Here is a 14,678-nt window from a genome sequence, read left to right as displayed (position 1 = left end):
TGCATTTTCCCTGTTAGCTTACTCTCTAACACTTAAGGAGTCCTGTCTTTCATTTAACGTAGGAATTCCACAGACTGGACTATTATATTCTAGCACATCTTTTGGCTGTCTTATCTGAAGCAAATAGTGTTAATCAAAGTGTGTCATTTTATTTATGTACTGTGCACGCATGCACACCCTAGGGGTTACTCTCTTAGGTCCAGGTGTGTCATTTAAATGGGAAGTCTTTTTACCTAAGGATAATTTTGTAGGATCATTTTGATTAAACAAGGTTTTGTGGGCTGCTAAAAATCCATGATGTAAATACTATTTTAACCTAAGAATTAGATACTATGATTTTATAGATAACTTATTTTTTCTATCAGCAATGTCTTAAAAGCCTTTTTAATACAAATGGTGTCTTCCTCATGTCAGTGATTCTACATGACTGGATCTTTCATCAGGAATTTATCTGTATTTATGTCTCTGGGGACTTTGTAGGGCCTGTCGTGTATAATTGTGTTTAATTAAAAATGATTTATTGAATGAATGGGTTTTGTCATGTCCACACTATTAAATTTTCCATACTCTTTTACTTCACCATGTGAAACCTGATGAAATAAATATGTAAGTTAGCATTTATGGAGGGTCCCACTGTGTCTTAAGTTAATAAATTTCTCCATGTTTATATTCAAGGTTTCTCTCTCTTTGCTCTCAGGCAGCCCATCAGGTCGGTGAGGATGAGATAAGCTTGTCCACTCTGGGACGAGTTTATACTATTGATTTTAATTCTATGCAGCAAATCAATGAGGACACGGGAACAGCACGTGCCATTCAGAGAAAACCTAACCCCTTAGCCAATACTAACACTAGTAAGTACTTTTTGAGTTAATAGTAGTACTGTATTGTCATGTGAGTAATATTTGTGATAAAAAGTAATTATTTCATTGAGTGTCTTCATGAAGCTTAAGAGACCGTTGCATAGTAGTAGTTAATTTGTTGTTGTTTCTGTCACGTTTTAATTGATGAGTGAGCCAGCATTGCTGAAACGGTACCCTCCGCATTATTTTCCTGCTCTGTGATTCGCAGTGTCCCGGACTCCAGCCAGAATTGGCCCATGCAGTTTTTATCTGATCCTGTTATTCCTCTTACACCTTTAGATCCACACACACCTATCAGCCGAGTTCTTTGCGACCTTTTATGTTCTATATCCCTATGAAAATTCTCTTCTTCACTAATGAAGAATAGATTGTTTTGTTGTTGTTCAGGTTTCTGACATTTGTCTCTGTCCTTGGGGTTTCAGTCTGTTGCTTTGGCACCTCTAGTGTAGAGTGCAGGGGTCAGCAAACTTCTTCTGAGAAGGGCCAGATAGTAAATATTTTAAGCTTTATGGATTGTCTAGTGCCCGTACTCCACACCGCTATTGTAGCTCCAAAACAGCCGTATAAAAAATATAAAGAATTGTATGTGGTCACGTTCCAGTAAGATTTATACAAATACAGGCGCTGGCCCAGATTGGGCCTTTCAACTGTACTTTGCTAACCCCTGGTCTAGAGCTTACTTCCTCATCAGTTTCCTTTTCCCTCTACCTTATTCCCTTGAAGAAAAGCAACAGATCATCTTATTTTTCCATAGCTTCTAGTCACATACCCACTGTCCATTTCTTGAGCTCTGTTTATTTCTTACCAGTCGTTTAGCTGGCTAACACTGAAGTATCCTTGGTATTTTGTTGAACATATATTATTAAAGTAAAAGGTACAGTGTGCTGATACCTTGTTCTTTCTAGCCGGCTCAGTTTTGTCTTAATGCTGTCTTTTGTATCTTTGTAGACCCCAGTTGATCACATTAGATAAGTTAATTTGTCATATAACCAGATTTTTTTCATAACATTTCAAATAATTACAGCAACTTGAATGCTTTGTTGTTTACTTTTATTTGTGAAGTCTGTAAGTTTAGGATTGTACTTTTTTTTTTTTTTTTTTAAATAACAGGTGGATATTCAGAGTTAAAGAAGGATGATGCTCGAGCACAGCTTATGAAAGAGGATCCGGAACTGGCTAAGTCTTTTATTAAGACATTATTTGGTGTTCTTTATGAAGTGTATAGTTCCTCAGCAGGACCTGCGGTCAGACATAAGTGCCTTAGAGCAATTCTTAGGATAATTTATTTTGCGGATGCTGAACTTCTGAAGGATGTCCTGAAAAATCATGCTGTTTCAAGGTGTGTTCATGAAAATAGTGAAAACATTTTAGAAATTCAAGTCTCTGCAAGTAATCTCAGCAGTCTTTAATAATACAGGAAAAGTGCATAGAACAGTTTATTTGTAATGTCTCGAGGCCTTTGTTGTCTCTTTATAGTCATACACACCTTTGAGAAAGACAAATGCAAAAGTTAAGCATTTAAGAAAATTTTCGGTTGTTTTCACAATTAAAATATTTTGCTCTCAAAATTAAAGTAGTATGGCCAAAAATAATTCTCAAATTCAGACAGATGTTTTATATACGAATGCTTTCTTTTTTTAGTCACATTGCTTCCATGCTGTCAAGCCAAGACCTGAAGATAGTAGTTGGAGCACTTCAGATGGCAGAAATCTTAATGCAGAAGTTACCTGATATTTTTAGTGTTTACTTCAGAAGAGAAGGTAATGTCATTCACGATAATTAATTAATGGTTAATCTTTTAGTCTACATAGTATTTCAGTAGCCATATAGCTTTAATTTAGAACAAAAATTAAACTTTTATATAAGGAATTTTCATGCTTATAACTCACGTACATATAGAGTATGTCTTCGTAAAATCTGTTAATATGGGTTGTGTGAGATTTTAACGGTCAGGTGATAAAAACTTAGTTACATTTCGGTTATCTGAGTGTTTATGGGCCAGAAGCAAGCAGCATTGACGTTCCTTTTCATATAGATAATGTGCAACTGCCCATAAAGATGTCTTGAAAAAGTCAGAGTTCACTTTCTTTCCCAATGAATCCCATTAGTAGATCAGAACACTTGTAAAAGGAATTATTACTTACTTCATTGGGTTTAGTCCCCTAATTTGAGGAATTTAAACATGGAAATCAGTCTAGGAGACACAGTACTTTTCCATTCTCTTTTTGAAGATCACAAAGATGAAACCGTATTGCTCATTCGGGTGTTTTATCCTTTTCAAATATGCCAAGATATTAAAGGAGTTCTTTCTCATCAACAAATCTCTCTATGGCTCTTTTGGTCTTTGAGGATACTTTGGTCTTGTGTGGGGGCACAGGAAATAATGGTATTTTATCCTCAAGTAATCCTTAGCTTCATCTTCCATCTTATCAACAATCCTAGTTCTTTCTGTATATGATCTATTTCCCCTTCTTTCATCGCCTTATGCTGGATCTGCCTCTCTTCACATCTTGAGAGTGCTGTAGTCATGCTAGTGTAAGAGTATTAAATCAAATGGGAAGAGGTTTTCACTATTTCTTACTAGTTCTATTTAAATAACAGGTTTTTTTTTAACCCCAACACTACATATTTATATGAAATAGAAGGCAAACTTTATAACTATGGTTAACAAATGGGGTGCATTTATGAATAGATACTTCTGTGATCACATAAGTATTTGGTATGTGTTCTTTTTAGCCTAGGATTATTTTGTAACTTGCATTCTGTGTTTTGGTTTTGATGTTCTGTTTTAGTTGTTTGCCTTTAGTTGTTCTGCCTTTCTGATCTATTTCACCTTTCTGATTTGGAAGTGTATCAATGTCTTTTTCTCAAAGTGATTTTTTTTTTCTTTTTACATTTATAGTATCCCTATGCCATCAGATTGAATTTTCCAGCCCCCAAAATTTATATAGTATATACAGTATGAAGTTTATGGAGGAGTTTTGATTAGTTCTACTACTTTGCATCTGGCTAGGTATACTGTTCTTTCATGTTCCAGTTAAATGTCATTTATTCCTGAGGACCTTGCCTTCCTTCTAGAATCTGTTAGGTCCTAATTGCTGTGTGCTCTATCAGAACTTATTTTCTCTGTGAGGAGCAGTTTACTCTTTTGTTTGTAATTTCTTATAATTTTTTTTTCTCCCAGTAACTGCCCTGAGTCCATTTTTCTCATCCATGGCCATATTATTAGTACCTAACACACAGTCTGGCATGTGATTGCTGCAGATAATATTTGTGGAATGTCAGTGCCTCAACTTTGAGTTCATTCAAACATCTTGTGGGGTTTTTTGTGTGTTTTTGTGTTTGTTAGTTTGTTTTAAGAATTCTGATGGAAAGCTCTGGACTGTTTCCCAGAAAAAAATGTGAATGTGTGAACATGGATTCATACATTTGGACACAGACCTCGGCATACAACTACCCCACACTCCCCACCACCACCCCCCACCATGTACATTCTCCTGTGATTCTAGCCCAGATATGAACCCCTGCCTTGTAAGCTACTATTTAGCTCTACACCTCCAAGGATGTGAAAACTCACCATCCTTGGATTGCTGGTGTTCTCTTTTGGCAGTGGTGTTATTGTGATCTTACTCACTGTAGCATTTGAAGTTAGCTAATAACTGTGGCGAGTCTTTCTTTCCTGGCTATCAAGCCACAGGTGCGCTACTGCATTTTTGTAGTTCATTGTTTTTATAATGGTATTTCGAATTTCCAGTAGAACTTTACGTGTGACCCTGTTAAATTTCCTGTTATCAGGTTTTGAATATCTGAAGACATTCAATATAAACCTCTTTCTTCAATGTTGAATTTGCCTCCTACCTTCCAGAATGGAGTCAAGTCGAAAACCCTGGCACCTAAGTCATCATGCTCCATCCCTCCCCTCCCCTCTCCTCCCCTCCCCTCCCAACCCCCATTTGCCAGATACTTTTAATTCATTCCCTGTAAATCAGTGTTAGCGTTTAGAGATTCTGTAATCCTGGGGAGGTGGTCTTGGTTAAAACTGACTCTTAAATCTGTTACTATATAGGTGTAATGCATCAAGTAAAACACTTAGCAGAATCAGAGTCTTTGTTGACAAGTCCACCAAAGGCATGTACGAATGGGTCGGGATCCTTGGGGTCCACGACGTCAGTCAGCAGCGGAACAGCCACGGCCGCCACTAACGCTGCGGCTGACTTGGGGTCCCCCAGCTTGCAGCACAGCAGAGATGATTCTTTAGATCTGAGCCCTCAAGGGTAAGTCAGAGTTTTGTGCTGATTTTCATGCTCTTTGCCTTTACCTGTGTCCTGGTACCTGAGATTCACACAGGGAATAAAATGTAAAGTGGTCAAATATTAAGAGAGGACCCTTTGTTTTTTTTCCCCATCTCTGTTTTGTTCGATGTTTAATGGGAATGGGAAGAGACTGACATTTATTGGAAAGCCACTGGATTGAGCCGTGTTTAGGAACCACAAGAGACACGAAGTATTTCCAGTGTCCTCTCAGGGAACTGAGGCTCAGTGAACTTTCTGAGTGAACTAATTAAGTTAATGATGAGCACAGGGTCACACACTTATTTTACAGATGTAGGATTTGAACCCTCATTTCTAATTCCATAGTTTTGTGATTTTTTACTGCACTGTTGCATACATACCAGCTTCAAGACATCCAGATCGTGACATAGTGAGAAATATTAAACACTAGAATTTTTGGAATGTACAGGAAAAAACCTGATTTCCCATTAATTCTTACTTGGCAAATGGGAACTTTGCTCTCAATAAAAGAAAGTGGGAGTTCTTAAATATGTCTGCTTCCACCTCCTTATCTGTTCTAATCCCTTTGTTGTACTGTGCTTCTGAGAACATTACCAAACCCTCATATTAGGTTTCATTTTGTTGTGTTGAAACAAATTACGCTCACTCAAGGTGTTTTTGTTTCTTTGACATTAGAAACTTAATACTGCTGTATGACTGGTGCGTGATCAACAGATCCAGTTCTGAAATTCAAAGTGTACTTAGTATAATACTCCTTTCTGCTCCTTTTAAGCTATAATATGATTTTGATAAAACATACTATACTTACTAATAAGTGAGGTCCAAACATTTAATCCTGTAAACTACAAGGTGTCATTGTCCTAAGAATTGATCTCGCTCAGGGTCCCAGCTCCTTTTGGTGCCACCTGCTGGCAGTTGTCCATTCTAGCTTAAATATGAATTTTGGCAATTCTGGGACTTGGGCTACAGATTGGGACTTCTGTCACAGTGGCTTTTATTTTAGGAAGGTGCTTAGTTTGGGTGGTACCTATATCATGGGCCCAGTCCAATGGGATTGAGCCTGGAGAATATAATGGGGACCCTTGACCTTCTCTCTTCTCAAGTTGGATTTGTTGGCCAGTTTTCCCTCACAGCCTTGCCTGCCTCTCTTTTTCCTTCCTCTCCAGCCCTAATCCTTCCCCTTGGCTGTTGTAGCAACTTAAATTACTGCAGGGTTTCACTATCTAGCAGAGGCATGGTGCCCGAGACATCAGGTGCTTGGTGAAATGTGATGCAACTCAGACATGCAGTATTTCTGAGCCACTTAAAGGAATTAGACTTGATTTATAGTTTCTAACAGTTTGAAATTCTAAAAGATGAGGAAAGAAACTTTCAGAGATTTAAGTGGTTCCATTCCTTTCCAGTATGGTTTCAAATAAAAGTTCATATATATTTGTGAAGGGGGAATTGTTCAGTCATGTTTGAAAGTTCTTTGTCCATGGGGCGCCTGGGTGACTTATTTGTTCAAGCGTCCAACTCTTGGTTTTGGCTCAGGTCATGTTCTCAGGGCCATGAGATGGAACCGCATGTCAGGTTCCAAGCTCAGCGCAGAATCTGCTTGAATATTTTCTCTCTCTCCCTCTACCCTGCCTCTCCCCCCTACTTTTATTCTCTTTAAAGTAAATAAGTGTTGAAAGAAAAAAGTTCACTTGTCTTAATTGTGAAGCATATTTAAACATAGTACTAAGTGTTTTTAATAGACATACCAGCTTTTGGAAGACTTCAAAAGTTGTTGAGTGTTTTTTGGGGGGGGGGGTTCTAATTTTATTTGGTTTGCAGACCAGCTGAAACAGAACTTTTTGTTTTTAAAGACTGATTTATTTTAGAGAGAGCGTGCTAGCATGGGGGGATTGGAGCAGAGGGAGAGGGAGAGAGAAACTCAAGCCGACTCCATGCTGAGCGTGGAGCCCAACGCGGGGCTCAAGATCACGACCTAAGCCGAAACCCAAGAGTTGGACACTCAACTGACTGTGCCACCCAGGAGCCCGAACTTTTTTTCCATCATTTCCATCTTAAGTAGTTTTGTTATTCTAAGAATCTCCTGATATTTCAAACTATTTCTACTGTTGTTAAGAATATTGAAAATAAGATACAAAGTCTATGTATGTTCTGTTTTAGGTATTGTAACTCAAAATAGGTTATTCATACTATGAGTTGATAGATTTGTTTATAGGTAATTTTGAGTTAAAAAAAAATCACTAAACTATTTATAAATACATTCAGTTAGGATGTTATTGTAATTACATACTTTGGGTAGTATTGGGAAAGTATCTTGGTAACACTCGATGTCCTGTATATTTTACTTTTTGTCATTTAAGCTAGGGAAGAAATACGGTAATCAGATTTAACATTCTTTTTCTAGTTAGATAGCACAGTTCTTTTTAATATTGCTTCTTCGCATCAAAGATTTGTTGTATGTACTTTTCTGTATGTGTACAATTTTATAATAAGAGTTTTAACACAGGATTAATCAGATACTCTATTTGGTTTTACTTTTAGTAGTTCAGTGTAGTGTTAATAAGGTGTTTTCTGGATTAATCATTTTCTGTGTCTCTAGACCTCTAGAACATGATTGGTGCAGAGTCTGCATTAAATAAGTAATCACAAAATGAAGAACACCCTTTTATGGCCATATTTTACAAGTTCTTGTTTCTGCCGTTTTAGCTTGCTTTTCAGTGAACGATGCTAATAAATCGTGGTAATTGCTAAATTTATCCCATCTTTTCCCATGTGATAGTCGATTAAGTGATGTTCTAAAGAGAAAACGGCTGCCAAAACGAGGGCCAAGAAGGCCAAAGTATTCACCTCCAAGAGATGATGACAAAGTAGACAATCAAGGTAATTGCTTTGGTGATGCGGTGGGGTGCAGAGGGAAAGACGGTAGCAGTGAGAGGCATGTACTTCTGAAAATGGTTGACAGCTTTAAGCACACCTTAGTTTCCTAAACACTCAGTGTTCTTAGTTGTTTCAGCAAATTCATCTAGTAATGTCAACAGCAACGTTAAAATTCGGTTGATTTTCGTCAGTTACGCTAAGATGACTTAACTGTCATTCCTGTTTCTTTTCATAGCTAAAAGCCCTACCACTACTCAGTCACCTAAGTCTTCTTTCCTGGCAAGCTTGAACCCAAAAACGTGGGGACGGTTAAGTGCACAGTCCAACAGCAACAACATTGAACCAGCACGAACTGCGGGAGTTAGTGGTCTTGCCAGGGCCGCCTCAAAGGACACCATATCCAATAATAGGTGAAGTGGGGGAATTCTCTATTACTTTCGTTCTCAGATTAGCAAAACTCTACATTATTGCCGTCAGCACGTTTACTTTGTGGAGATGAAACGTGGACCCAGACCTTTTAATTTATGCTGAGAAGTGGCATTGCTCAAGGATGGAGCAGATTCTCATTTCTTGAACTCTGCCTGGCTTTGTCCTAAATTCCAGTCTTAACATCTTAAAATCTATTTCAGCATTTCTGGTTGGGAGTTAACAAATGTTCAAAACCAAATAAATTATGTTCCCTGTGGAACCTGTTCCTTAGTTTTGTTTCTAGACAAGCGAAAGCTGTCATTTTCTGTGCGCACACACAGACATTCACCCACTTTTATAAAGATACCTTTCCTTTCTCTACTCTTTACAGTGGAACTTAAGGATCCTAGAGTAGACGCTTGTTTGTTTGTTCTCAGATATTTAGAACTGTATCAGCTAAACTTTTCCACATACTAGTCTGGCTCCCCCCCCCCCCCCAGTCCCTGGCTTTAAAAAATTGTTTCTTTAAAACCCTTCCGAGTTGTTTTATTTAGTTTTTTTGACTCTGGATATAACATACCAACAAGGAATACTTCTCTGCAAATAAATGTTTAAAAATCAAATGCCACTGGGTAAAGAAACAGGCTCCTTTTTTTAGTGGATTGGTTTGGTTGGTTGGTTGTTTTTCCGAATTTTGGTTAATAAAAAATAATTAAGCAAATATATATCTAAAGCCATCAGAGTTTGTAATTTAAATAGCCAGGTCTCAGTTAATCGCACATCTAACAGGTGCATGTTTCTGGTCTATAGTTTTTGCTTCAGCTCTCCAAGGAACACAATAAAGGACAAAGCAGATATGTCTGTACCTAATGAAGCAGCTATGTAAAGTTGCTTTCAGGCAAATACTTAGGGAAGAAACGATTGCCTGGTAGAGTTCCAAGAAGTTAGAACGTTTTGTATATTCTTCATGTAATGATCTGAATTATATTTTAAGTACATGTGCATTTCTCTACTGCACCTTAGCCCATTTTCAAAATGACACTTAATTTGGTTCATCTGAATTTATTAATCTAGAAGCATAGGTGAAAAAGGGTTTTAAATGTAGCAGCTGTTTGCCTTTGATGTGCAGTTATAATTGAAATCCTTTCTATACACGAAGACTAAATTTAATATCTTGGTTTTCCTTCTTGCAGAGAAAAAATTAAAGGTTGGATTAAGGAACAGGCGCATAAGTTTGTAGAGCGTTACTTCAGTTCTGAGAACATGGATGGAAGCAACCCTGCACTGAATGTCCTTCAGAGACTTTGTGCTGCAACTGAACAACTCAACCTCCAGGTACCATGTGGGCTGCACCGTGTTGGTCCTTCGTCATCTCTTCCAGCATCTCTCCTGTCTTGCTGTCCTTCCCTTGATGACTCTGACTTTCCATGACTTGCTGTCCTAGATCAGCTTTCTCGCCAGACGTGTGCCTTTAACACTGACATTTCTGTAACTTGTCCCTTGACTTTCGTGCTTCATTATTTTATCATTAACTATACTGGGAATCTCAGCTTTGACTTTCTTCTCTTCTCATCCCATATATATATATATTTTTAAAAGAGTTTATTTAGAGAGTTCATGCATGTGAGTGGCGGAAGGGGCAGAGCAGGAGGGAGAGAATCTCAAGCCGACTCCGCTCGACCTCACGACCCCGAGATCATACTGTGAGCCCACATCAGGAGTTGGACGCTCAGCTGAGTGAGCCACCCAGGCGATCTGTCACATCCCATATTTCTTGACAAAAAAAGAGACTTGAGAAATGTCCCCCAAGTACCTTTCAACATGGGTATTGGAGCTGATGTGATGGACCCTCCCTAACCCCTCACCGCGTGGATCTGATAGTACTTGGAGAGGGAGATTGAATAAGCCCTTTATATTTCATCTGATTCTTAGCCTTTTTACATTTTTAATGCACTTTGAGCAATTCGAGTAGTACATGTTTTCCAGGAAATTGTCCATTTCATCCAGGTTTTAAATGTATTAATTTAAAGCCACACTTTATATTCTTGTTTTATCTTCTCATTCTGGTATTCTAGCTCTTTACCCCTCAATTTGTATTTTCAATTCATTGTCTCTTTATTTATTTATCCTCTTTTATTTATTATTTCTTTATTCAACGTTGGTTGTGAGACTTTTCTTTTTTATGTTAGTAGTATGGATGCTGGTTTTCTTCCATGAAATACTAACATTTTTGACTATGCGTGTAAGATCATAGTTTCCAAGTTTCTACCAAGAATGTATCACTCCCCCCACCTTCTTTTTTAAAGATGTTGAGAATGTATTCAATTCCTATTGGGGAAATGTGAACTGTGCATTTAGTAATTACCGTTTAAATAAATGTAGAAATACTGTTCCCAACTCTTTCCAGGTGGATGGTGGAGCTGAGTGCCTTGTAGAAATCCGTAGCATAGTCTCAGAGTCCGATGTTTCATCGTTTGAAATCCAACATAGTGGATTCGTGAAGCAGCTCTTGCTTTATTTGACATCTAAAAGTGAAAAGGATGCTGTGAGCAGAGAGATCAGATTAAAGAGATTCCTTCATGTATTCTTTTCTTCCCCAGTAAGTTGTCTCTTAATGCTTCTCTGTCATCTTATAGGAATCACTGGTCACTGATATGTATGTTTTTATCTCAGTAATTTCCATTAGATGCTGATCAAGATATTGAGGTCAAGTTTCTAACTTCTGATACACAGTTGGATTTGGATTCCTTGGTCTTTTTTTTTTTTTTTTTTTAAAGATTTTATTTATTTGACAGAGAGACACAGCGATAGAGGGAACACAAGCAGGGGGAGTGGGAGAGGGAGAAGCAGGCTTCCCGCGGAGCAGGGAGCCCGATGCGGGGCTCGATCCCAGCACCCTGGGATCATGACCTGAGCCGAAGGCAGACGCTTTAACAACTGAGCCACCCAGGCGCCCCTCCTTGGTCTTTTTTATATCAAATATACTAGAAAAGCAACAGAAGGATGATTTGATGGCTCAGGTGCCACAGTTTCTATGGTCAATGTATCTTGAGTCTGTTTTTTTCTGCAAGACCAGCCATTAATCGTAGTCTCTTACTTGTGAATGTATTTTATTCTCAATATTTGTTTTTAAACATGTTGTAGTTTACAATATATACATATAGGGAAATATGATAAAATAGCTGTAGATATAAGAGAGAGTGAGCATATATGTTTCCATTTTGAATATAAAGTACAGTATTAACAGTTCTATTTGAGAGTCTCAGTCACCACTTATAATCTGGATTGCAAGACCAGAAGGCTCAGGGAGGCTCCCCTTCCTTCAGCCTCAGTGGGTGAGAGCAAGAATGTAACTACTCTTGGACACTAATGACTTAACATCATTCTACTTGTTTCAAAACTACTTGAGAGAAGGCATCCTCTGGATCATTTGTGTAGTAGGACTAAGGGTATTTCTCCTGTGTGTTGGTGAAACTACTTCACCATGCCTTGCTTTCAGTGTTGGTAGGCATTTGAGTGCCTACTATATTGTTATAACTTGGGCTATATAAAGCAGTTACTTGTTTGAGATACATTAGATGTGTAGTAATACAGGAGGTAGTTTTATGCCATGCTTAAGATTACGTACAGATCTGTAATCTCTTACCTGAAACTCCTTGGGGCTGAAGGGGTTTCAAGAGTTCTACAATATAGTACAAATATATTACCTGATAATATTCTCAGTGGATTCTAAATAGCACTCCATACACACTAAATATTTTTGCAAGAAAGCATATGGATATTCCTACTCGGTACAGGTAAGTAAAGACTGCAGATGGCCTCCTGTCTATCTGAGTCAGATCTCACCACCAATTACTTGTGTTTTCAAGCCTTTTGGACTTAGGAATTATGAATAAGGGATTGTGAGCCTATTACAAAAAGGGGTCGGTCTCTCTTTGCAATAATTTATATGGAAATAATCATTCCAAACAGATCTGTCAAAAGAGATAAAAGAGAATAGATGAATAGCTCTCTTTTGTAAAACTGCTTGTTAAATTTTCTTGTTGAGGAGTGTTCCATTTTCAAGAGGCCTTGTTTAACCTGTTGGTTTATTTATAACTTTAGCTTCCTGGAGAAGAGCCCATTGGAAGAGTAGAACCAGTGGGTAATGCTCCTTTGTTGGCATTAGTTCACAAGATGAACAACTGCCTCAGCCAGATGGAGCAGTTTCCAGTCAAAGTACATGACTTCCCCAGTGGAAATGGGACCGGAGGCAGGTAAGGATCATTGCCTGCGCATACCCTTGCCGTTGGACCCTGCGCTTCATTTTGTTGAGGGAAAGCGGCAAGAGGTCTGGTAACCTCTTAAGCTGCCCGAAGACCGTTTGGCTATAATGACGGAAGAAAACCACTTTTTATCTTTAAAATCCCCCCATGTGTTTTAAACGTGATGTTTTGGAAATATATAAGCCAGTGACTGTGTTGGCAAGCTGTAATAGGCTTAGTGTTCCTTAAATTGATAAACTTTAATATATATTGCTTCTCCCTGTGAATTTTATAAATATGCATAATCAAATATTTGCATTCTGTGCAATAATGTGATTTCCTATGTGATGTAAGTGGTTATACCTTTGGTGGGTTTTAACGAATAAGTGTATATTTTGAAGTTTTCTTGTTTCATTGAAACTTTTATTTTTTCCCATTTAATAAAGTAGTTTTACTGGACTCATGAAATCTACAGAAAGAATGCACTGTAAAAGTTCATTATTGTATTTTACGGGATGTTACAAGGTTTCTGGAATATTATGACTAGAAGCCTACAAAATAAGAAATTAGTTTCGTTTTAAAATACACAGTCTGATGTGTTTTGAAAACATGTAAATTTTTTATTGAATTAAAACTATGCAGTATTGGACAGATGAAGGGATCTGTTGTGCTAGGGTTTTTTCTGGCTTTGAAAATTAATACAGAATGTGATAATCAGTTTTGATCATTATCCTGTCCTGGAAAATTTTATGAAATACAGGAGCATTTTCATCTATGGCTGAGAAAACCATGAAGTTTTTCATTTTAATGCAGATTTGTATAAAATATGTATGTTTACATATGTATGTATCCTGTCTAATGGAATATTCTTTCCTATACTCCTATTTGCATGCCTTACGAAATCTTACAGATAACTGCATTTTAAGCCTATGTCTCACTGTTGTCAGCCCTTTCCAGAAATGAGCAATTAAATTAAAGATTATTACCAGGGTTAGACTGGCGTAGCTATGAAACTGCTTCATTCAAATGAATGTAGCAAAGTAAATTTTAAAGGTTACTTTTTAAAGTAATTTTGAGGCAGAAATGTTTGAAAGCAGAAAAGAGGGCTTTTTCCTTTGTTTTTAATACCATAGAATTTAGTTAGGCAGTGGCAAAATACTGCAGAAGTGAGCATGCTCAGATGGTTGAGGAATTTTTAGTCTAGAGAAATAGTTAAATCTCAGTGGTGAGGATTTCTGCTCACATGGGTTTCCCCGTATGACCGAGATAGAATGATGATTTCATGTTTTCATATGCATGCATACACACCCTCTTTTATTTTTAACTTTATAACAACTTTCACTAAATAACTTGAATTGCTGGCTTGACTACATAGCTGCTAGGTAAGTGCTTATTTTGTGCCTTAAGAAAATGCAGTTTGTATTGTCTTGCTTTTGTTTGAATAAATTGATTTTGAAAATAATAGAATAACTTTTTTTCACAAATTATCTTGAGCTTTTCTCTCAACAGAGGATCACAGGCTTTAAAATTTTTCAACACACATCAGTTAAAATGCCAGTTACAAAGACATCCAGACTGTGCGAACGTGAAGCAGTGGAAAGGCGGGCCGGTCAAGATCGATCCCCTGGCTTTGGTACAAGCTATCGAGAGATACCTTGTAGTTAGAGGTACTTTCCCTAGATGTGTGTTTTGTGTTTATATGTACATTGGGCTGGGAATATTAGGGAATGTGGAAACGATTTCCCTGTCTATTGCTGCTTCTGTTAAAACCTAGCATTGGGAACTTGGGTTCCCGTCATTCATATTCTACATAGCCTGTGGAAACATGGTAACACTTGGGACGGGTTGATGGCTTACTTCAGTGATGAGTTCATTTATCTTTTTTTTTTTTTTTTTTTTTTTTTTTTTTTTTTTTTTTTTTTTTTTTAAAGATTTTATTTATTCATTTGAGAGAGAATGAGAGAGAGCACATGAGAGGGGGGAGGGTCAGAGTGAGAAGC

General features: G+C 37.6%; 1 protein-coding gene across 2 annotated transcripts in view; it reads left to right on the top strand.

Moving 5' to 3' along the window:
* TRIP12 (thyroid hormone receptor interactor 12) overlaps nucleotides 1-14,678 on the top strand; it is a 140,041-nt gene that overhangs the window by 100,745 nt on the left and 24,618 nt on the right. Inside the window, exons 16-25 of one of the 2 annotated variants that reach the window (XM_021682990.2) lie at nucleotides 698-851; nucleotides 1,971-2,199; nucleotides 2,502-2,620; nucleotides 4,927-5,134; nucleotides 7,929-8,029; nucleotides 8,262-8,436; nucleotides 9,628-9,769; nucleotides 10,842-11,033; nucleotides 12,539-12,690; nucleotides 14,173-14,345. In XM_021682990.2, coding sequence (XP_021538665.1) covers nucleotides 698-851; nucleotides 1,971-2,199; nucleotides 2,502-2,620; nucleotides 4,927-5,134; nucleotides 7,929-8,029; nucleotides 8,262-8,436; nucleotides 9,628-9,769; nucleotides 10,842-11,033; nucleotides 12,539-12,690; nucleotides 14,173-14,345 — 1,645 coding nt within the window. The remainder of the gene's footprint in view (nucleotides 1-697; nucleotides 852-1,970; nucleotides 2,200-2,501; nucleotides 2,621-4,926; nucleotides 5,135-7,928; nucleotides 8,030-8,261; nucleotides 8,437-9,627; nucleotides 9,770-10,841; nucleotides 11,034-12,538; nucleotides 12,691-14,172; nucleotides 14,346-14,678) is intronic. The other variant, XM_044913769.1, reaches the window with a different exon arrangement.

This window comes from Neomonachus schauinslandi, chromosome 3, assembly GCF_002201575.2.
Source record: "Neomonachus schauinslandi chromosome 3, ASM220157v2, whole genome shotgun sequence".
Lineage (NCBI taxonomy): Eukaryota > Metazoa > Chordata > Mammalia > Carnivora > Phocidae > Neomonachus > Neomonachus schauinslandi.
This window is presented reverse-complemented; position numbering and strand designations above follow the sequence as displayed.